The sequence below is a fragment of the Papio anubis genome, chromosome 9 (assembly GCF_008728515.1).
Source record: "Papio anubis isolate 15944 chromosome 9, Panubis1.0, whole genome shotgun sequence".
Taxonomy (NCBI): domain Eukaryota; kingdom Metazoa; phylum Chordata; class Mammalia; order Primates; family Cercopithecidae; genus Papio; species Papio anubis.
This window is the reverse complement of record NC_044984.1, coordinates 96,466,740-96,491,986: the sequence shown is the minus strand read 5'-3', so window position 1 is coordinate 96,491,986 and position 25,247 is coordinate 96,466,740. Positions and strand designations below refer to the sequence as shown.

General features: G+C 34.9%; 1 protein-coding gene across 3 annotated transcripts in view; it reads right to left on the bottom strand.

Moving 5' to 3' along the window:
• Window positions 1-25,247, bottom strand: part of PARPBP (PARP1 binding protein) — a 64,226-nt gene that overhangs the window by 13,137 nt on the left and 25,842 nt on the right. For 2 of the 3 annotated variants that reach the window (XM_003907047.4, XM_009181544.3), the window contains exons 5-9: window positions 18,359-18,529; window positions 17,075-17,229; window positions 7,650-7,833; window positions 4,556-4,734; window positions 1,165-1,243 (exon numbers count right to left, since the gene is read on the bottom strand). In XM_003907047.4, coding sequence (XP_003907096.2) covers window positions 1,165-1,243; window positions 4,556-4,734; window positions 7,650-7,833; window positions 17,075-17,229; window positions 18,359-18,529 — 768 coding nt within the window. The remainder of the gene's footprint in view (window positions 1-1,164; window positions 1,244-4,555; window positions 4,735-7,649; window positions 7,834-17,074; window positions 17,230-18,358; window positions 18,530-25,247) is intronic. The other variant, XM_009181543.3, reaches the window with a different exon arrangement.

The following is a 25,247-nucleotide window of genomic DNA, read 5'->3' as shown; positions in this document are numbered from 1 at the left end:
CCCACTTTCTTATTCTATTTGAAATAGAGACAGAGAAATTGAGTCCCCCAAAATATGACTTATTTTTAAATCAAAATATTAAAGCTTGTCAGTATCCCTAGCAAGAAAAAAAATGTTTTGATATGTTACATTTCTATTTCTACCCAAGTCCAAAGGATAGATTTTAAAAATCTTACCCCTTGATTGCAAATACTTATATTAATATGACAAAGAATGGACAAATCTTATTCACAGAAAAATTTTATGAAACTCAATGTATTCCACAAGCATTAATTGCTAACAATTACTAATAACCAATAGAAAGAAAAGGTATTAATGAATAAACTAAATGGGTGTAGGGTATGTAGATGAAATAGGTATTAACTAAAAGCTTTGCTAATTTGAACTAAATTTCCAAATGAAAAAATAAAGGGCATACAAATTACTGTTCTCTTTTTTGTTGTATCAAGATGAATATTTGACAATTTAAGGATGATTATGTTTATATAAAAATCTTATTTAATGAATTAATGAATTCCCAACCATACAATAGTGTCTGGATCATAGTAGATACCCAATAAAAGTATGTTAAACAAATGAGTTAAAGCCAAATTTCCTTTTGAAAAATAAGGCCAATAAAAATTGCTTGAAAACCCATTATTGATTACTTATAGGCACAGATGTTTCATATGAGGACAGGAAAACTTAGTTCAAACTAAATGAAGAAAGAACAGGAACAGTTCTAGTCAAGAGCAATGTAAAATGCTCTCAGCTCAATCTACAATTAATTATATTCTGCATTACATCTTCAGACAGAGGCAATTTTAAAGTCACATATCTTGAGATTCAGTTTAAGATACAGAAATGTAAATGAGAAAGACTTATCTTCTTTATTTTCCACATCACTCATTCAACAGATATTTATTCAATACTTACAATAGCAACTGCTTATTCCTTTCCCTTTTTAAGGTCCAGTGATTAAGCAAACCAGAAACAGATTAGTCAAGACTGTATAAAAGGAAAGTCACTGTATGCCAACTGTCATAACTCATTTTCCATTTAATTCCTATTGTGTCATGTACAATGTTTACAATATTTACAATACCCAGCTCAGCCGTAAATGTATTTATTTCTTCTAAAAATAAAACAGTGTTTGCTATTTTCATGCCATGCACTAAATTGTACCTTAATTTTTTTCTCTTGCATTGACTTACAGATGCGTTCTCTTAGGGGTTTTATCGAATTATTCACTTGTGTGGGAGACCTATGCCAAAAAAAAAAAAAAAACAAAAATTTATTGCTTTGTTTGGAATGTTTGTTTCCCTCCCAAATTCATGGTGAAACTTAATTCCCAATACAATATAGTTTTTCCTCAACTTATGATGGGGTTACCTCCAGATAAACTCATCACAAATTGAAAATACCATTAAGTCAAAAGTGCATTTAATACACCCAATCCACCGAATACCATAGCTTAGCCTAGCCTATCTTAAACATGGAATTAACTGGAATTAGTACATTGCAATATCTGTTGGGCAAAATCATCAGGAAACACAGTAGAGTATCCGTTGTTTACCATCATGATCATGTGGCTGAGTACTGTGGTTCACTGCTGCTTCCCAGAATCATGAGAGAATATTGGTCCGCATATTGCTAGCTCAGGAAAAGATCCAAATTCAAAATTAGAGGCCCAGTTTCTACTGAGTGTGTACAACTTTCACACAGTTGTAAAGTTGTGTGAACGTAAATCACAAGTCAAACCATCATCAGTTTGGGACCATCCATGGTGTTAAGAGGTGGGGCCTCAGGGTGATTAAATCATGAACAGGATCAATGCCCTTATGAAAGGGTTTGTGGGAGCAATTTTGCCCTTCAGTCTTCCCAACCATGTGAAAACCCAGCAAGAAAATACCATCTATGGTGCAGAGGCCCGCATCAGACACCAAATCTGCTGGTGCCTTGATCTTAGACTTCTAGACTCCAGAACTATGGGAAACAAATTTCAGTTATTTACAAATTATCTAGTCTGGAGTGTTTTGTTATAACAGCCTGAACAGATGAAGACACTTACAAACCAAAGTGGCTTTTAAACTACTATCTGCCCCTCCTCTACCCAAAAGCACAGTTATAGGATAAAGGACAACTAAATCTACTTGTTTATAATACAGCCATGTGCTGCATAACAACATTTTGGTCAACAACATGCCACATATTTGACAGTGATGCCATAACATTATAATGAAGGTCAAAAACTCCTATCACGTAAATACTTACTTTATGTTACTATTTCCTTATACTATTTAGTACAATAACATACTGTACAGGTTTGTAGCCTAGGTGTGTAATAGGCTCTACCATCTAGGTTTGTGTAAGTACACTCTATAATGTTCACACGACAAAACTACCTAATGATGCCTTTATCAGAATGTATCCCCATCATTAAAAGTGCATAACTGTACTTTATAGAAGTGTCAGTATTTCTATTCTGAGAATCCTAAATAGTAATGGTTTGCTTAGTTACTTAATCCAGTAACTAAACGTTTCATGAGCTTCTACTATTTGTAAGGCACTATTCAAGATATTGTGAAGAATAGAAAGTTGACTCATTTATTGACCCTATATTCAGGCATCCTGAAGTCTAAGTAAGGAACATAAGAAATCCACATAACTGAAATTCAAAATAGTGCGGGAATTCAAAAGAGAAAAACATAGAAATAGGAAGGTCAGAGAAGGTAAAATGGAGGAGACCCACCCTATAGTTTTGGATTCAGACCAACTTGAACACCTTAATAAATTAATCCCTTTTGGCTTAACAGAGCCAAAGTTAGAACCCCCTTGACTCAAATGACTACTAAGCAAGAATAAAAGATTGGCTACCCTAAGAAAGAATAGTTGACAACCTTAAATTGATATACCTCATTGTCCTTAATTTTATCATTTCAGTGTAGACCACTGAAAATTTACTTTACCACAGACCAGTGTGCACAATGACAATTAGAAATGTGAATGCAGAATCCAAACTGTAAACAATAGCAATGTGTTCAGTGACATGATTAAGTATAGAAAACCTTTTCTTTTCTTTCTTTCTTTTTTTTTTTTTTTTTTAAAGAGAACAGGGTCTTGCTCTGTCGCCCAGGAGAGAGTGCAGTGGTGCAATCATAGTTCACTGTGGCTTCGAGCAATCCTGGGCTCCCAAGTAGCTGGGACTACAGGCATGCACCACCTCAGGCTCCCAAGTAGCTGGGACTACAAGCGTGCACCACCACACTGGATAATTCTTTTTTATTTTTGCAGAGATAGGATAATGAGGCATAGGAGAGAGTACATGAAGCAATCATGAAGCCAGATTTCAATAAAATAGCTCCAGTAGAAAATAGAAGAGATCAAACAGTAGGATAATTTTGCGACAATTCTCTACAGTGTACTAAATACAATTTAAAATGGTTGTTCTAAAAATTTTAATGTTTCTCAAATTGAACGTCCACTTAATTAAAAATACCAACAACCTATTCAATGACTGACCTAATCATTAAAACTGGAGAGCATCTGCTATAGATGAAACTGCATCACCCATATGTGTGTGTGTGTGTGTGTGTGTGTATATTATACATATATTATACACATACATATAGAAGCCTTAACTCCCAAATGTGACTGTATTTGGAGATAGGGCTTTTAGGAGGTAATTCAGATTAAATGAGGTCACATGAGTGGGATCCGAATCTAATAGGACTGATGGCCTTATAAGAAGACAACAAAGAGATCTCTCTCCATGTGCTTCTACTAAGGAAGGACATGTAAGCACACAGCAAAAAGGCAGCCATCTGCAACCCAAGGGGAAAGCCCTCACCAGTCCTGACCATGCTGGCCTCCTGATCTCCAGCTTCCAGCCCAAAGAGAAAATAGGTTTCTGTTATTTAAGCTACCCAGTCTATAGTATTTTGTTATGCCAGCCTGAGTAGACGAAGACAGCATCAATGTCTTATACATAATACCAGCATTAATTTGGTAAATATCTTTCTTCATAATTTGAGGGAGAAACAGGAGCTGTCAATTCCAGTGTAAGTTTGGTGTATGTGCTCTCTCTTATTCTAGGCAGACTAGCAGTCCTGAGAGCATAGGCCTCAGGCTTTAGGAAAGACACCCTTGCTAATTGCTAACATACCTTATTTGGGCAAATTACTTAATCTCTCTCAAGTCTCTAATTCTTCACTTATAAAGTGGAGCCTCTAATTCTTCACTTAAGAACATGGTGGTTGGGAAGGCTAAAATAATTTAACTGAAAACATTTAGCAAAATTCTTGACACATAGCAAAGGAAAGAAATATTTTCAAAGCAAAACAAGAACTAAAAACAACATTGAAACCAAAGACATCTCTCATGCTGTACTCTCATAAAATACTACTTCTTTTATATATAACCTCTTTGAATTCAAATGTTCAATCTCTCTTTAATTAACTTTTATTTTCTTTCTTCACAATTTCTGTAGTTTCTAAGTTTCCTACCATAAGCATACATTTCTTTTATAATTCTCCAGGGTTAACATTTATAATACAATAACTTCCACATTACTTACCTAAAAAGTGTAAGAATAGAAGTTCCATTATGATGAATTGTGTTTTCCTCATCATATAAAAGCTCTGCTTTGTTTTTGGTAGGAGCACTAGCTGCTTCTTCATCCAAAAGAACTAATAAAGTTTTCACAGTATCTCTGCCACAGTATGCAGTGCCATGGTTTATGGCATGAGATTTTGGCTAAGAAAAAAAATAATTTTAAGTAAATGTAATAATCACCCCAGCTGGGTGAATGGCCATACTTTTCAATTCCCTGTGGCACTGGCCTCTTTCATCTGTTGTTAAAGTAATAAAACACCAGCTATAAGAAGTGGCTGTAAGGCATGTGACCATTTTTCCTTAAGCCATGCTATAATCAACTTTACCAATTCCAGATGCACAAAAATAATATCATCAGAAGAAGACATTAGGTTCTGGTCAAAATAACATTAGGCTTCGAGTCAGAAAAATTTAGCCACTATCTAGCTATGTGACATCACCCCATGGCTCAACATCTCTATTTTTTCTCTCTCATGCCAAAGAAGTACGAGGTTCTGGCCATCTGAATACAGGCCCCATGGATGACTATAAAGATCAAATGCAAAAATGAAAAGCTAGTTGACATTCATTCATTCAATGATCATTGATAAGTATATATTATGTCCCAAGCACTGTGTTTAAAGCTAAGGCTCCAAAGGTGACAACCACTGCCTTCAAGAAACCCATAGTTTCCTTGATAAGATAAATAAGTAACTGACAATTGCATTACAGAATGCTAAGTGCTATTTCTAACAAGTGTATGCACAGTGCAGTAGGAGTACAAAAGAAGTGACCAATGTACCCTGGCATCAAAGATGATTCCATAGAGGAGGAGGCACTCAGAGGAAGAAGAGAGCATGGTACTTTCAGGGACCAGGTAGCATGGCATGGCTGAAGAAGAAGGTAAAAGGGAGGAAGTAATATGAGATGAGCCTGGGAAACTTTGTGTATCATGCCAAGAAGTTATAAGCCAGTCTGTTACAGAGGAAAAATCTCTTGCTTTATTAAGGAAGGAAGTAAAATGATCCTATTTAGATTTTAAAGAATCAACGATGGCAATGTGTAAAATATATTGTGAGATATGAATGTTATCAAATCTGGAGACAGGTCACAAATTAAAGACTATAGTAGACCAGTTTAGAAGTAGAGAGTTCTGAACTAAGATAGTAGTAATAGAGATAAAGCGGATTAAAAAGGGAAAGTTGAAAAAAACTTCACGACTAGATAGAATAAAATAAAATACATAATAATAAAATATTATCTATAGATACATGTAAGCAAAAACTCTGAAGGCATTTCTGGCTGGATTTGATACCAACTTCTTAGTTATATATCCTGTATAGCTCTGGAGAAGGTGCTTGACCTCTCTACTTAAACTCCCTGATGAAATAGAGGCAATAATGCCTAACCCAGAGGGTTGGTGGACATTATACCTAGATATCAAAGCTACATCTTCTGGGACATCTGTTGGAAGCTGTGCCAGTTTCTTCGGCTTTCATCAGTATCGTCTTGGCCTTCTTTCTCTCTTGGCAGACTTGGGCTACCAGGTGAACTATAATGTATATAGATCCACTGGAATTATAACAAATTGCCTATCACAATCTGGTGCTTCACACATATTTTTCATTAGTACCAGAGAATTCCGTATTGCTTAATAGTAACTTCATGAGTACTATTTGATCATATTTTTCAAAGATCTCTGATTTGGTTGAAAACACGAAATTAAGAACAAGATTTTTGGTATCTTTATTTCTTCTGCCAAGAAATGGAAGCAATTGATGTTGTTAATTATTTGAGCTGAAAGATCCTGATTGATATTTATAGTAATAACCTGGTTGTCATTTGAGCTAAACTATTCACCAGGAAGTGTTAACACCCATGAAACACACAGGGCAACAACCCTGAATCTACCCCACCTTCAAAGTAAATCTAAAAACAAGCATTGTTATAGAAAAATAGCTAAAAGTGGTCCTAGAGGGCTGTGAGTGAATGAATGAATGAATGATAAATAATAAAAATTAAGCAAAAGTCTTTCTTCATACACAGGCTAACATAATCACACCTAATAAAAAGGGGCTGTCAGAAAAATTGAAGAAACTGCAATAAATGAACTATACTACTCTAAAATTCTGTTCTAAAAACATAGTAGTCAATTTCTCTTATAATTCTGTGGGTTAGAATCTATTCTATTTAATTATCTGTGTAAAAAAATTAAGAATAAGTAAATGTTCTGGGAACATATGGTTTAAAAATTGCCAGGTACAGGTTTCAGTAGGCTGAGAATGGAGGTAGAAAATAAGAGACAGAGATTTATAAAAGAAAAGTAAACTGCTGAATGGAAGCAATTTCTAACAGGACTGCTGTCCTAATACAAGGCTTAGTATTAAAGTCAGAAACAGAAAAAAAAGGCTCTTATTTTATGTCTGAGTAAATGGGAAAGTAATTGTTTATAAGAATATTTAGGCCAGGCATGGTGGCTCACGCCTGTAATCCCAGCACTTTGGGAGGCTGAGGTGGGCAGATCATGAGGTCAGGAGTTTGAGAGTAGCCTGGCCAACATAGTGAAACCCCATCTCTACTAAAAATACAAAAAATTAGCCGGGTATGGTGGCAGGCGCCTGTAATTCCAGCTACTCCGGAGGCTGAGGTGAGAGAATCGCTTGAACCCAGGAGGTGGAGGTTGCAGTGAGCCAAGATCGTGCCACTGCACTACAGCCTGGGTTACAAGAGTGAAACTCCATCTCAAAAAAGAAAAAAAGAACATTTATAGAAAAACACCATAAAACACCTTAATATCCATCAAGAATTATAAGTTTTTAGTACTAAAAGGGATACCAGAGATTACCCTATGCCTTACTTTAACAAATTCAGAAATTCAGCCCAAATATGTGATAATTTACACAAGTTGAACATATAATCCTACATAATCCTATTGAGAAACTTACATTTTCAACATCATTTTAGAACACAGGAAACACACTCTTCTGACTTAAGTAGCAATAATAAACCATTTCTACAATAAATAGAAGAGATAATGATTTGTAAAAAAGGATAATGAAAAATAAAAAGCTCATTACCAGAGCAGGACTGATGTCAGTGGTGCTAACAGCTACAACACCTTCTTGAGAATTGATAATATTCTTAATCCTCAAATCCAAATCCTGAGCAACTTCCTCTATTGCTTTGTAAAAAGGATCCCTGCTGTTCCGGCCTTTAATCAGCTGCATCTTTATCACTGACAGTATTTGACTCCCTGCAATGCTGAAAGTAGAAATAAGATTGCCTCTATAAAATTGCAAATGACAATATGCTTATAGACTTGAAAATATAATTTTCAGAGTTAATCAACACTTTTCAAAGAATATAGCTTTGATCTTATAAATCAAACAGTTAAAGCATTTAAGAAAAAGATGAGGACCATTAGAAACAAAATTTAAAAGTTTGTCTAAAAGCAAGTAATTTCAATAAGTTTCTTCTTCCTTGATTTGAAAGCTGAAGGGAAATAATTTGGTTATATGTGAAATATTACAGGTTTGGAAGTGGTTGTATACATTCAAAATATTTAAAATACATACCGTTAGATACAACTAAAATAACAAAAACAGTTACCTCTCATTGAATACCTAGACTTTTACATTCATTTAATCTTAAAACCAATTCAGTAAGTTGGTATTATTATCCCTAAATCACAAATGAGAAAATTGAGTCCTATAAAAGTTAAATGGTTTGTCCAAGAACATATGGTGTTCTGTGTGAGGGAAGGGACAAGGAGGAAGTAAACTGATCTGAAAAACATGATATTGCATTCTAATAAGTAAAAGCTTATTATATGGAAGAGGAAACTAAGCAAGTTAGTACTGACCTAAAGCAAACAAGAAACTGGACCAGCTATGGCCAACAGATAAGTATTTTTAAAAACCTGAAATTGATATTTCTTTATACCACACCTAAATCTAAGAGTTTGGGTTGCAGCTTCTGCTCTAAAGGACAAATGTGAGAAACATATAAGAGGAAGGATTCTGGTCCATTTTAAGGAAGAAATGAGGTGTGTCCAATAGAAGAGGATTCTCTTTTGAAGCCAGGCAATCCTATCCCTAGAGGTATCACTGGAAAGGCTGCACAATGCCAAATGAGAAACTGTTGTAGTCTGACTACAGACCTTGAAGTCAGGCTGCCTGAGCCCATATCACAGCTCTGCCACTTTCAACCTTGGGTATGCTACTGAACTTCTCTTTTGTAGAGGCATAAAGGAAATTATGAAATGAAGCTTTCACTCTTGCTGCCTTATTGCCAGGTTGTATGTTTTACAGAAATGCCAGGTTCCCTAACAAGCTAGAAATATTTAAATAGCTGGTCCAGATAGAAGAGGAAAGTTAGAAGAAAACTGCAGAGAGAGTTAGTGTATGATGACAATGTATTTTCCTGATCATCAGACTCATATCCAGCATTTGTTTAAAACATCAACTCCAGATCCCATCCTATGGAATTACAATCTCCAGAGAAGAGCACTGAATGTTTGCATTGTTTTAAAAGTACCACAGGTGATTCTTATGATTAGGCAAGGGTGAGAAAAAAGTCATGAAAAAATCAGCTCCTTGAGAAAGCAATCATATTTTACTAATCTTCATACTGTCAGTTTACATTTGGCACACAGAAGAGATGATTGACATATGTTTGTTGAATAAATGAATACTATCACATGCAACAATCTAAAGTTTTTAATAGTAAGAGAAATGATATATATTTTACTATTCATATTATTATCTGCAATACAAAAGTACGTAGGCGGTGTCTACTTACACAATGGCATACTAGATACCCTGAAGAACATATCACTGAATAGACAAAAATCTTCAAGTACCACCCAATCTCTCCCTTAAAAAGAAACCAACAAGACCTGGCATGGTAAGTTGAAAGCTGTGCATAGTAAGCCAGCAGGATATCATCCTGAGGACAAACATCTCTAGTAACACTGTGATCAGGATACAAAGCTCGGGGCTAGCAGCAAGGTGGAAGAGGACAAGCAGGGACTTCCACGTTCAGTCTGAACCTTTCAAGGGAGAATAAGCTAGTATGGTTTTTACTAGATTTATTCTATGTATTTTATATTTTTGAAGCTTTTTTAAAAAAAATCCTTCTGTTTAGTAATGATACAGAAATCCAACTGCATTTTGTTTATTGGCCTTGTGTCCAGCAACACTCTTAAACTGTACTGCCAATTGTAATGATTTGCCTTTAGATTCTTGGAGTTTTCTATATAATTAGTCATATTATCATCAAATAGAATTTTATCTTTTCAATTGTTGTATCTCCTATTTCTTTTTGTCTTACTACACTGAATTGGACATCTCATGCTATATTGAAAAGAAATTATGACAGCAGGTACTCTTGTCTTATTCTTAAGCAGAACGCTAAAACATTTTAACATTAACTAGGTTTTTATAGAAACACTTTTGTCAAATTAAAGCCCTTATTCTTAGTTTATTTTTACACTGAGGGATTCGCCCTGTAGAGTGGGTACGTGTTTCCTATTTATCTCCCCATGCTGGCCAGTTCCTGGGCTAAAAGCTGGCTTCCCTTCTTGACTTGCCTCTCTGGCTTTCCTCCTTCACCTATTTTTGACCTGTATTTTCATTACATTTGCCTACTTACCAATGCATTTAAGAAGCATTTTTGAAATATACTATCCAACATTATTAATTATTTTCAATGGAAGAATCAATCTGGGGGCCTAGTCTGCCATACTTCTGTAATCAGAAGTCTGAGTAGACCCTAGGAATTCTTTCACATATATGAGGACTTCCTTTTTCAGCTGTGAACTGGATGAAATGTAGCCAAAATGAAAACATAATTAACATTATATGCTTTTCCTGGGAATTAATCTCTAATAGAAAAGAGTTTTGGAAAAGATTCAAATGGTTAATAAAATCTGGAAGTGTCTTAGTGCCAATTATAAGAACAAAAAATATGCTTCAAATGATATTAGGAAAGTCACCTTTGACCTCTTTTTCTCATTCCTTCTACAAGACAAAAATGCTAAATTTTAAAGATGATGTAATTCACTGGCTGAATTGTATTCAGGAAAAAATAAGACTTGTATTTCAGAGACTTGCCAAGGTCAACATTTTGAACCCATGGCAAAATACCCCAAACAGTAGTGCTCTGACTACTCTATTACTATATACTCACTTCTAGAGCCACCATTAGGTTGGCTTCTAATATCTGTTCAGCAACACAGTGGCTTAATTCAAATTCTTGCTTCTAGAGCCGAGAAACTCCAGAAGTTTTAACTAAAATGACATCAGGATATTTATGCTGTTCACTGGCAATACAAAAATGAATAAAATCTTTCTCTTTAAGAGCTCACAAGTGATTATGATACAATGAACTACTGAAAGTATAGACAAGTTTGAGTGGGGAAGTAGAGAGAAGGAGGAGGTATTCAGGAGTGCTTCCCAGAAGATATATTATGGCGATTCTGGATAAACATTAATAGCAGAATTTAGATGAGAAAGAGGCAAACTGAGCTCCTAACTCTTAACTGCATCACACCAGTGCCCTAGGGCAGAAAGAGAAACCCGAGGCTGCTGATGAAAAGCACAACCGAATCCCCAAGCTTGTACCAAAATAAAGTAACTAGAAGAGAACACTAAGCAATAATACAGGCAAATGATTGGTAATACTTTAATGTAATTACTATCTTCACTTTCCTAAATAAAGTGACTGCTTTTTCCATACCACACTCAAGAATTTAATAACTATTTGTTGAAGTAAATTTCACCTTTAAAAATTAAATGTAATTAAAGGTGCCACATAAAATGTATGAAAAATATTTCTTAAATATTTTAAACAAGAAAAATGTTAACATTAGATTAGACTGAATAATTTCAATGAGATTTAACACTCCATACATGTATATTTAGTCCAATATACATAGTTATGTGCTGTATAATATTATGGTCAGCAACAGACCACATATACGATGGAGCTGAAAAATTCCTATCGCCTAGTGATATAACATCGTAGCATCATAGCTCAACATATCACTCACATGTTTGTGGTGATACTTGTGTAAACAAACCTACTGTGCTGCCAATCATATAATAGTATAGTGCATATAGTTATGTTTAATATGTAATACTTGGTCATTATAATAAATGACTATCTTACTGGTTTATGTATTTGCTATACCTTTTATCATTATTTTAGAGTGTACTCCTTCTACTTATTAAGAAAAAAAAAAAAACACTAACTGTGAAATAGCCTCAGGCAGGTCCTTCAGGAGGTATTCCTGAAGAAGGTGTTGTGACTATAGGAGAAGACACCTCCAGGGGTGTTATTGCTCCTGAAGATCTTCCAGTGGGACAAGATGTGGAGGTGGAAGACAGTCATATTGATAATCCCGACCCTGTATAGACCTAGGCTAATGTGTATATTTGTGTCTTAATTTTAAACAAAAAAGTTTAAAAAGCAAAAAAAAAAAAAAAAATTAAAGAGAGAAAAGCATATAGAATACAGAGAAAAAAATTTGTACAGCTGGACAATGTATTTGTGTTTTAAGCTAAGTGTTATTACAAGAGTCAAAAAGTTTGAAAATTTTAAAAAATTCATAGTCAAAAAAGTTTAAAGTTCATAAAGTTAGAGCAAGCTAAGAATAATTTATTCTTGAAGAAAGAAAAATTTGCTCTGTAAATTTAGTGTGGTCTAGGTTTATAATGTGTATAAAGTCTACAAGAGTTTACAATAATGTTCCAGGCCTTCATATTCACTCACCACTCATCCAGAGCAACTTCAAGTGCTGCAAACTCCAGTCATGGCAAGTACCCTATGCGTATCTATGTTTATCTATGTTTATGTTTTATACTGCATTCTGAACAGGACCTTTTCAATGTTTAGATATGCTTAGCCACACAAATACCATTGTGTTACAATTGTCTACAGTATCTGATACAGTAACAGGCCATACAGGTTTGTAGTCTAGCAGCAACAGCCTATGCCATATAGCCTGTGTGTGTGGCAGGCTATACCATCCAGGTTTGTGTAAGCACAGGCTATGATGTTTGTACAATGATTAAATCGCCTAACAATGCATTTCTCAGAGCATATTTTCGTCGTGGTGCATGACAGTATAATGTAAATGTGCATTCAAAAGTTGTGTGATAAATGTGAAATACAGAATTTTCAACTTCTAAACAACAGGGAACTATTAATTGATATAACTTGAAACATCTCATTTAAGACATCTTTCAGGTGAAAGTACACTATGCATTTTATGGTGTCACCTACTGGCAAAGTGTAGAAATGCAGCCACCTATAGCTAAGATGGCCTCATGGAAAGCTGGCAGTGGGGCGATGAGTGTAAGAATCAATTCTTTTTCTTTATTTCTTCCCAGTCTGTCTATCCCACCCTTCCTTAGACTCAAAGATTACTGTAATTTTTCTATTTTAAAATAAGTAGTTTAAACTCTTCCTCAGATACAAGAGCTAAATACATTTTTATCTCTAAGTTTTAAGGTTGAGAGAGACGAGGAGGATAAAGAGGCCAGAGTGAGAGATGGACAGGAGTTAGAGCATAGACAGTTTTGTGTATTATATTGAGGTTCCTGGAGTTTTATCCTGTACCAAATATGGAATCACTGAAAAGTTTTAATTATGGGAGTAACATTTGCTGTTTCAGAAAAATCACTCTGGCAGCAATGAGGACGATAGGATAGGGCAACTTAAGACTGGAGGCAGAATAGACAACTCGGTGGCATATGAAAAGGTCCAGGCAACAAGGGATGAAAGTCTGAAACAGTAATAGGAAGAGATGAGAAGAAAGAACATAAAATATGTGAAGTAAGAAAAAGTGACAGATCTTACTGAGTGAATGCATTTAGGATATGCCCCAGATTCTTGTTTGGGAGCTGGAGAAAGACAGGCTTCATCACTTCAGGAGGAGAAGCAGTTTTGCAGAGAAAGATGAAAATTTAGTTTAGGACATATGAGTTGCCTGTGAGGCACCATCTTAAAGATAGCTGAGGATATGTTTCTGAAACTCAGGAAAGAGGTTCAAATTTCACTGAAATATAGATTTAGAAGAATTTACATATATATAGTAGAAGAGGTCGGTAGAAAATAAGAGAATGACCTCTCAGAAGTTATAGGAAAAAAGAGTTTCAGTAGGAAATGACTAAATTTGGAGACTCAAAAGAGACCACAGACTATGACAATTAGAAGATCACAAGTGACCACTGGCAGAATAGCTTCAGTAGAGGGAAAAAGTGAAGGAGTATAAATCAGTCAAGTACAGACAATCAAATAAATATTGACTGTCTATTCTGGCAAAAATTGTGCTAGGGCTAGGGAATATTAGTGAAGAAAACCAATAAACCCTCACTGAGTTTACTGTCTATTGAGAAATATACATTAAATAATTACAAAGAGGGAATCAGAAAAATGGAAAGTATTTTCTTTAAGAATTTGAGCTGTAAATGGAAGGAGAAGGAACTGGAAGAAACAGAGAAGACAGTTTGTTGTTTTTTTCTTATAAGCTTATAGACTGTGGCTAAAGTACTAGTAAAGGAAGAGGTTGAAATTATAAGATAAAATGAATAACCAGTGAAGCAATGTCCGAATGGGTTATCCACTTTCCCACCCACCATGTCTAGTTAACTCCTTCAAGTTCATCCTTCAAAATTAGGCTTAACTGTAACACCCATCCAGATAAGCATTCTTGACACCCTTATCCCTGGCTCCCACAAACCAGGTCAATTGCCCTTTCCTCTGTATACCTTCTATTAATATCTATTATGATATGTATAAGGTATATGTTTTTAGTTTTTAATAATTTTACTTTCTTATTTATAGAACAAACCTATACCTACTACAGAACAAAAATAAATAAACAAATCACCACAAAAAAGAGAACAAAAATTGCTCAAGTGGACTATTCAGACACCGAACTGAAGACATTCACTATTTAGATACTCACTTCCTCAAGACCTTCTCTAGAAGATACTTGTTCATTATAACCACATGGGATATCCAAAATAAACGGCTGCTAAGTTGAAGAAGTCTATTCCCTCACCCTGCATGCCTCTAAAATAAATATCCTTCTACCCTGTTGACCACAACCAGAAATTCCTCCAAAAGGAATGTAATTACAACAAACCATATTGGATAGAACATACACATTTATCTCTGCTCTTTCACAAAACTTCACTAAAATGACAAAAAAGCAAAAAACAAAAAAGTTTCCATCTATGAAGAAAAAGAGAATGAGAGAGGAAACAACAGCTGATGAGAGTAGAGGCATTTCATGAAAGTACAAAAAAATGAAAACAGATGGTTGAGTCATAACTAACTACCCAGAATACAAAAGCTAAAACCTAAGTAACCGCTAAGAGGAACATCAGTAAGAAGTAACCTCAGAAATTAATCAGAAATTGAAGGCAGTACTGAAGGCTATGTAAAGATGGGGTTGAAAACAGAAAAGCTAGTTGACAGTCTCCATAAGGAACATTTATACCTCCATTCTCTCTCTATTCTGAGCAGTTAGGCTAGCGCTTCTCTCCCACCTCAGCATGGGAAGCAGGACTGTTCTAAAGAAACTAAGAGAGGCTCCAGACGCAGGGGCAGCAGGACTAAAAGGAATTGAGTAAGTCTACATACGGAACCAGGAGACTCAGCATCAACCTGGACCTATCTCAAATCCCAGAATATTGCTAGCCAGATTTACAGCTTTCAGAGATTAAAAGATTCCTCTGTGGAAATTTTTGGGAAAGTCCCAAAGAAAAGATTTAAAGTTACTGACATTTGGAGAGTAAGTCCCCAACAAAAGAGCCAACTGGGCAGCATGCTATAAATAAGCCCACTATATAGAGCTACTAATCAGCTCTATAGGGCCTCACTCTTAAATATGAAAGGACAGTTCAGAATCACCACACATTGTGGGAACACCTCTACCACGAAAGAGGGCAAAAGAAAGAAAGTAAAAAACAGAAAAGCATCCAATTTAGATAAAACAAAGACCATTCAGGAAGCAGATAACAATATTTTTACATTAAATATAATAAATAATCTTAGAGAAATAAATGAAACATGACATAAAATCATATACAATCAAATGTGAGACTAACATAAAAATATTTGCTTACCATTTACTTTTTCTGAGAAAGCTACTTGAGCAAAACAAGGGGTTTAACAATTAAAAGTAAAGTCATAAGAGCCAGGAAAGAGGCAGAGACTGTTTCACAAGGTGAGGATGAAGGTTCATGGTTGTCACTCTGACACAGGCCCAGCAAGCAAAAGCAAAGACTGAATAAAGACGACAGGGGACTCTCCAGAAGGAATATCTTCAAGGGCAAAAAACTGCAGATGACTGTAGTATTTGACTTTAACAAAATATATCTATATTGCCTTACCAAAAAATTTTTTAAAATTAAACATATGATGTTTCAATAGAAATGGCCCCCAATATATTATCTGGAAGTTCAGAAGATGTCACTTATTTTGTCTCTAAGTTATTTTCAAAACCCTCTTCCAAATTTACTTCTTTGTAATGGATATCCATATGAGAAAATAGAATGCAATTCAGAATAAAACCCTGAAAAAAATCCTTCTTAGAATCTTAGAATGGAATGAAGTTTCATAGAACAAGATATAGTCATTAACAGAATGGATGACAGGGTCAGAACTGACTGTGTTCAGATCCCTACTCTGCTACTTAATATAAACTAGGGCAAGTTACTTGATCCCTATGTTTTAGTTTCTTCACCTCTAAATTAGGGATAGTAATAATATCTATCAAGTCAGGTTGTTGTAATGATCAAAGGATAATCTGAGTAAAGAACTTAGCACAATGTCTGACATATAACAAGTGTTCAATAAATATCAGCTATTTTTATTATGTTTATTTATGTTACAGGATACCAACCAAATTGACAATGATCCACCATGATTGCTAGCAAATACAATCCACTTCTGCCCCCAAAACTTACTCACCACTTATTACACCAATATTATAAATGGGGGTCTATCAGATTTTTAAAAATCTCTTACCTCTAATATCATATAAAAACAAATCCCAGCTGAACCAAAGACTTGCACATAAGAAAATGAAAAATAACAGAAAATAGAATAGGGATTTCATATCTTTCTTAATTTGCTTACTCATTCTTGATATCAGTTTCCTTTACGGCTAAATACATATACAGAAATTATCTGTTTGCTCATTTCCAGTCCTCAAAAATCTATTTCATCAGATAAAAATAAATGCTAACTCTCTTCTCTAATCAATTTAGTATGGACATGACTTTTGACTTTGGCAAAAACTCAGAATCACAGGCAGAAATTTAGGAGGTAAGGTCATATGATCGTAATTTATTCATCCAGATTTTGTTTCTTCTCCCTACCGTTTGGTCTGATGCTTGGTCATTTCAATATCTCTTATTTCTACCCAATTCTATAAAGTTTTAAAGATAGATTAATAACATATTTGTAAAATATCAAAAGTCATTACCTTGGGTTTGGTATTTCTCCAAGAATCTCATCTAATTTGTCAATGAAATTAATAAAATTAGACAATCCCTTTACATGTGTCCTTAAAGGATCTGATGGTGGTGGTGCATAACCTTTCCCTCCAAGCTCTATTGTCCTAATAAATGACGTGGCCACCTATGAATTAAAACAAATGGGTAAGTTATGTCCAGTGATTTATTAAATTAAAACTGTAATTTACTTCATAAAGCTAAGTAAATCTATATAATTCTGGGTATACAGTTAAAAGGGAAGCACACTTTATGGCTCATGACACACGTTGAGTCAGAAGCAAATAACCAAAGAAACAAATGCCATGCAGAATTCATGCTATCAAGTGTGGTAGCAATGACACACCCAGCTGCAGATCGAGACAGAGGAGCTGAGTTAGAGGACAAATTAAGAGCTAAAGTATATTAATTAGAATGTATTATTGACTATAAATAACTCATTTATGAATATATTCTAATATAGTTGACTACTAGCTTTGAAACTGTTATATGGAACAAGGGAATTTTTACTGTCAACTGATCTGTTGTGTTAAACAGATGAATTGGTTGGGCAATTTAACACTTCCAAACCTCAGCCTCTCTATTTGTAAAATAAAAATATAGACTAGATAATCACTAAGTTCTATCCAGCTTTCCCATCCTGGGATCATGTATAGTTCAAAAGGCTTGTCCTTACAATGATAAAAATACATATGTGATAGCTGTACATAAGAGTGTTTCAATCAAAGATGAAATGTTCCAAGGTACATTTTAAGAAAGACAAATCCTGTGAAATGTCAGTAATTTAGGGGAAAGTTCCACGGTCAAATAAATTAGGAAACAACACATTAAATAACAAGCTTAATTTGCTATGAGCAGATTTCTTTATGGCAGGACTTCTCAGAGCTCTTATATACAATCATGGATTATGTATAATGAATAAGGGTATATACTACTTCTAAACATTTTGCCCTTGGAAACATTTATTCAAAGAACATTTAACAGAAACGTTTTGACATTGGAAACATTTATTCACAGAGAATTTATCAGGGCCAGCACTATACAGAACATATGTAAGGAAACACTGCTTTAGAGAAATTCTCCTTTACCAAACTTGAAGGATATGGTAAAAAATTAAAATACCACGGATTTTCAAATACAGAGGTAGAACATAAGTTAACCACTTAAAAGTTGTTTCATCCTAGTTACAAGCATATTAGGATACATGGATCCACTGTGCAAGGAGTCTTAATTTTGAACATGTCACACATTCATACCAAAAAGATAGACATTTGTTTCTCTCGAGCAGCATGTTTCAAATCAGTGAAGGCTTCTCTTCCTAGTCCTCTATCAGGAATATTGAGAATATGAGCCACAGCCAGGTCATTCTTTGAATTTACTAGCAGGTTTAAATATGAAAAGATAATTTTCCTTGCTAGCAGCTGCACCTGTGCAATAAAATATTCAGTTAATTTCTTTATTGCAATTCTTCTAAATCCATAATCTTTTTCATATGCAGTAAATATGTATATAATCATTCAATCACAATACCTCACTTAACTCTTTAGAAAAAGAGAACTGCCATATAAAAACAAGTTGGACAATCAGTAAACTCCATCTCTCCCCAAATTCTTGACTGACTACCAAATTTGGCAGGCAGAGGGGAGACCTACAAAAATGCAGCTAAAAAAAAGCAGCAAAGGAAGACACAAGAACAGATATCAGCAATTGCATACCAACATAGAATGGAGACAGAGTATTAAGTTGGAATTCAGGCAAGTCAGTTGCCCACTAGCACAAAAACACAATATTTCTCAGAAGAACATAAAGGAATCCAGAGTTGTTATAAAATATTACCTATAATATCCAGTTTTCATCCAAAAATCAATAAATGAAGAAAAAAGGTGTGACCCCCTACTCCGGGTAAAAAGTAGTCAATAGAAATTGCCACCAAGAAGACCTAGATGCCGAGTTTAGCAGAAAAACATCAAGGCAGTTATTATGAATTATGTTCAAGATATTAAAAGGAAATATGTTCAATGAATTAAAAGAATATCTGTTATCAACAAATTAACAGAGGGAATGTCAACAGAAAAGTGGACAAAATAAATTCTGGAAATGAAAAGTACAATAAATAAAACAAAATTTGCTTGATGGGTTCAACAGCAACTTGGAGAGAGTAGAAGAAAGTACTGGTGAACTTATAGACAAACCAATAGCTATTACCAAATCTGAAAAACGAAAGAGAACAGCAACAAAAAAAGAAGAAGGAACCAAAGGGATGTATGAGACAATTTAAGAAGTCAAACATACATGTAATTGGAATCCCTGAAGAGAAGTGAAAAGGGTAGAAAAAATATATGAAGAAATTTTGTCTGAAAGCATCCCAAATTTAGTAGAAAACATTAATTTATAGATCCAATAAGCTATATAAGTAGGAAAACCAAACAAAATGTATACAAACTCTGACAGCCAAAAGTAAGAAAAAATCTTGAGTGCAGCCAGCACAAAATGACACATTACCTAGAGAGGAACAATAATAAGGTTAACAAATCATCCAGAATTATGTAGGCCAGATGATATTGGAACAGTGTATTAAACATGCTGAGAAGCAATCTAAATTACTATACGATTACAATAATTAAGACAGAGTAGTATTTACAAAAGAACACTCGGCTCAATGGAACAGAATAGGGTGCAGAAATAGACCAACACAAATAGAGCAATCTGATTTTTCACAAATGTGCAAAAGGAGCAATGAAGAAAAGACAGTCTTTTCAATAATTGGTGTTGGAGCAATTGGTCATCCATATGCAAAACACATGAACTTCAACTTCAACTTCACACCTTTTATAAAAGTAAACTCAAAGTGGATCATAAGTCTATAAATGTACAATATAAACTATTAAACTTTTAAAAGACAATGTAATAGAAATTATTCATGACCTGGAATAAGGCAGAGTTCTTACGTAAGACACCAGAAGCACAATCAGAAAAGGGAAAAAAAAAAAAAAAAAGATAAATTGGATTTCATCAAAATCAAATTCTTTTTTTTTTTTTTTTTTTTTTTGTGGAAACAGAGTCTTGCTGTTAGGCTGGAGTGCAGTGGCACAATCAGGGCACACTGCAACTTCAACCTCCCAGGCTTAAGTGACCCTCCTGCTTCAGCCTCCCTAGTAGCTAGGATTACAGGCATGTGCTACCGCAAGCAGCTAAATGTTTTTATTTTTTGTAGAGACAAGGTCCCACTATGTTGCCCAGGTTGGTGTTGAACTCCTGGGCTCCAGTGATCCTTCCGCCTCGACCTCCCAAAGTGCTGGGAATACAGGCGTGAGCCACCATGAGCAGCTCAAAATTAAATTCCTTGCATGGAATTTTCTTCCTATTTTTGCCTTCTCAACTACTTCCATCCCACCTTCTGCTCTAGAACCCTGTTTGTTTCTAATTCTTAAATGTTGTTCCCAAACTGCCCACTTGAAATCATCTTCTTGCCTACTCCTTCAGATAACAGACTCACAAACTCTAAACTCGATTCCTGCCCAAGACACACGAAATTCAAAAATCCTTCAGTAATTTCAGTCACAACTAATGTCCCAGGAATTTATCATCTGTAAATGCTAAGAAAATATTTCCCTTATTAAAACTAAAATTTCATCATATTCAATCTAATCACATTTTAAATTTTTGAAGCATCAAAGAAACTAAAAAAGGCAGTAATAAAAAATTACAAATCCTTAGCAAGTCTCTTAAATAATTATTAAGCATATTCATCTTAAAAGAAATTCAAAAGATAATATATTTTGACTATTTAAATTTCCATGTAAAAAACGATTCTTGAAACGTAGGAGGCAGTCACGGTCAATTTAAAAGAAAAACTTCACTGGACAGGAAAGCGTTGCTTTAAATATGGACTTGAGATAGAATTGAAGCAAAATTAACTACAAGAAAACAAAGTTTAAAGATTAACCATGAGAAAGATTTTTCCTTGCATATTAAATATACTAGTTCAACGTCACCATTTCAGAGATGCTCCCTGATTCCCCAATCTAAAGTAGACATTCATGTATTCTCTTTCCAGCCATCCTGTGATAACTCTGCATACCACCCTATTATAATTCTCTGCATAGGTGTTAACACTTCCTGATACTTTCCTTTTTAATATTTTTTTATGGAGACAATATTTCACTCTGTTTTCCAGGCTAATCTTGAACTCCTGTGCTCAAGTGATCCTCCTGCCTTGACCTCCCAAAGTGCTGGGATTACAGGCACGAGCCACTGTGCCTAGCCACTTTCTGGTAACGTTTCTTAATCCTCCTATTACTTTATGAGTTCCATGAGAGCAAATCATGTGTCCTTAGATGCTAACGGAATGACTCGCATTATAGTAGGTAACCAATCTATTTTTGTTCTCAATGAGTTTTCATTTAATGAAACTCAATAGGTTCTCAATGAGTTTTCAGTGATGAAAGAAAAATCAATATATAAATTTGTCCTTTTAAAAATTTCAAAATTAAAAATCTATTAAGAAAAACTTACCTGAGGCTGGGTGTGTTGGCTCACACCTGTAATCCCACCACAGGGACGCCAAGGCAGGTGGATCACTTGAGGCCAAGAGTTCAAGACCCGCCTGGCCAACACAGCGAAACCCTGTCTCTACTAAAAATACAAAATATTAGCTGGACGTGGTGGCACACACCTGTAATCCCAGCTACTCGGGAGGCTGTGGCACAAGAATCACTTGAACCTGGGAGGTGGAGGTTGCAGTGAGCCAAGATAGTGCTACTGCACTCCAGTCTGGGTGACAGAATAAGACTGCTTCCAAAGGGGAAAAAAAAAAACTTACCTGGGATAAAATAAATGCTTATATTTTTTATTACAGTGCCTTACAAAGAAAGGTATTCTAAGGCACAACCAAATAAAAATAAGCTTTAAAGTTTCTCCTAAAATTTTATAGAATAAGGTATAATATAGTTTTCTGATTATATTTCTTTCTTTTTTAAATTATTTTTTATTTTTTTTAATTTTGAGACGGTGTTTTGCTCTTGTTGCCCAGGCTGGAATGCAATGACACAATCTCGGCTCACCGCAACCTCAGCCTCCCAAGTTCAAGTGATTCTCCTGCCTCAGCCTCCCAAATAGCTGGGATTACAGGCATGTGCCACCACACCTGGCTAATTTTGTACTTTTAGTAGAGACAGGGTTTCTCCATGTTGGTCAGGCTGGTCTCGAACTCTCAACCTCAGGTGATCTGCCTGCCTTAGCCTCCCAAAATGCTGGGATTATAGGCACGAGCCACCGTGACCAGCCTCTGCTCATATTTCAAATGTCCTTTTATCTTTATTTTCACAGTAAATCACAATACTTCTATTATACAAGTCTATAATATGAGTTTCCATTTTAACTTCACAGTGCAATAGTCTGTCTAAAACACAATTCTTTTTATTCCTTTGACATTTGGGAAGAATAACACAATTTACCAAAAATCAAAGCAGAGAAAAAGTGATATTCACACTGTAATCAGAAACTTTCCCTAAATTTAACTTAATGCAATCTCTATGTCACTGTGCTTCTGCTGTTCAAAAATAACAAGAACTTAACAAATATGTATATACCTGATCCTAATTGGGTACAAAACCAGGGCTTAAGCTCTCACATCTACAAGTTGCTCCTTAAGGTTAGCAAATTTTGTCCTTCTGATCTGTGATGTTGGGCAAACTTAAGGGAAAAACATCTTGGAGTCCTCACAGTTAGAGTGTTTCGTTTAACTCATGGCTGCAATTGGAAATCTATCCCTATCATTATGGTCAGATAACATGGTTGTTATGGTTTCCTTGCTCTTGTATTTACAAGTGAGTTTTAAAGAGGCTCCCTGGAAAAGCAGTCCACATAAGTACAGTTATGATGTCCAAGAGCAAGGGCCTAAATTGAAAAAATCCACAAGATTGAAGCCTTTACCAAGACACCAAAAATAAGGATACTGTTCTGTTTATTTGTTTAATAAACTGATTCTATCCATACCACAAAGTATTTGCAATGTTTGTTTAGAAGTTGGTCAATTTTATTTAAGCTTTCTGACAATTCCAAGTTTCTTTTCCTATCTCTTCTTACTGAGAGAAAGGCAGATATTCAACCTCAGTTTGAAGAAAGTCAGTTCTTCTAAGTTGAGAAGATTAACAATTTATACAGGGTCTTTTTTTAACTTTTGTTTGCCAATGCATAACTGGTTATATATACTGACAAAAAAAAAAAAAAAGTTGGACAAAAACTAAGATATTCAGATTTTTTTTTAAACTGATGGTTTTCTTTTCTTTGGACTTTATTCTATTATTCCCTTCATTACTTCAGAATTTTAAAAGCAATGGTTTAGTACCTTAGGAAAAATAAAATGAAGTAAAATAAAATAAGGAAACAAAAATATTGTTTCTCAAATTCAATCCATTCACCTACTTGAAGACTCTGGTGTTCTATTAGTAAACACATTTGATGGTCAAAATATATCTTTGCAAGACTGCAGCCCAAAAATTCACATTAAGATTTTAATTAGAAATACATTGGCTTTTGGCTGGATGCGGTGGCTCACGCCTGTCATCTCAGCCTTTGGGAGGCCGAGATGGGTGGACCATGAGGTCAGGAGTTCAAGACCAGCCTGGCCAACATGGTGAAACCCCATCTGTACTAAAAATACAAAATTAGCCGGGCGTGGTGGCACGTGCCTGTAATCCCAGCTATTCAGGAGACTAAGGCAGGAGAATTGCTTGAACCCAGGAGGTGGAGGTTGCAGTGAACTGAGATCGCACCACTGCACTCCAGCCTGGGCAATGGAGTGACGCTCTGTCTCGGAGGGGAAAAAAGAAATACATTGACTTCCAAAAAGACCTTGTAAAAAGAAAAATTAGAAACTGCAAGTAACAGAAGCATGGCTAGGAAGATGGCTGACAATTTAATACTCCTCAGAAAATCAAATCCATTAGTTGAACTAGTAGATAAAATTCTATTAGAAAATACAATCCAAGAAAGCAAAAGAGAGAAATTAGAGAATTAACACAATGAAACTATCAGTGTTGTTTAAATCAGGAAACTACATGCTTGTAATCTTTAGTCACAGATATCCCTTTAAACTTTATAAGTTGAAGTTCCAAAAGCTTCTTTTCATACATACAAATTAGTTCATTCCTCTTTAAAAATACAGATATAACAACTATAATTTCCTCCCTATAGCACATACAGGATAGATCTTTAGCACATACAAGAGATCTTTAAGTGATCTACCCTCTTGATATACAAATGCACCACTTAAGTGCCACTGAGAAAAGATCAGGCAATTTGGCAATCACTTTGTCAAGATTTGGGCATTGAGGGAAAAGAGAGGAAATGTAAGTGAAAAGTTAATTTCAAGCAAGAGAAATCTAAAAGGAAACAGGTCTGGGCAGGTGGGCTGGGATATTTTCTTGTACCAGAAAGGAGGAAAATGCTCGAAAAGTCTACTAGAGCATATAAAAAAGACAGAAAAACCTGCTCGAAGCAGCTTCCTCTATTTTAGCATTAAAGATTAATGAGTGTAACTCATTTTACACTGAATAAATTCATGAATCCATATAATAGATACACAAAAGGGAGTACTATAAAAGAATAAATATCTAATTTACTTATATTATATATAACTATTACACTAACCCCTAAATTGGTAGAGAATTAAGGAGTTACCCTGAGATTTTTAGAGAAGGGTACTTCATCTCATTTGATAAGATAAAGTTTTACTGAGAAATGGCAATTAATTAATGTAAAGACATAACAGAATTAGAAGCTCACTATTCTATAGACACTATAGAAATAACTGATTCAAGCAGGGATCATCAATGCTTAAAACCATTAGATAAAAGGTTACTGGGAAACAGGATATTTATACAGTGCCAAAGTGTCACCTCACAGATCTTTGCTGACAGCAAAGGGAAAACTACATCTTTATACTGGAGAGACCTGGAAATTTAGGATAACCTGAGTTTGCTTCCCAATACGACAAAAAATGAAATACTCTGCATCAGTTAAGAAGTATTTCTTAGGAAATGCTAAACCAAAATATAAGCAAGATTTTAGATGTCACTTCCAGTTTATTGGAAATACAGCAAATAGAGAAACAAGTTAAATAATACCACAAGGAATTAATCA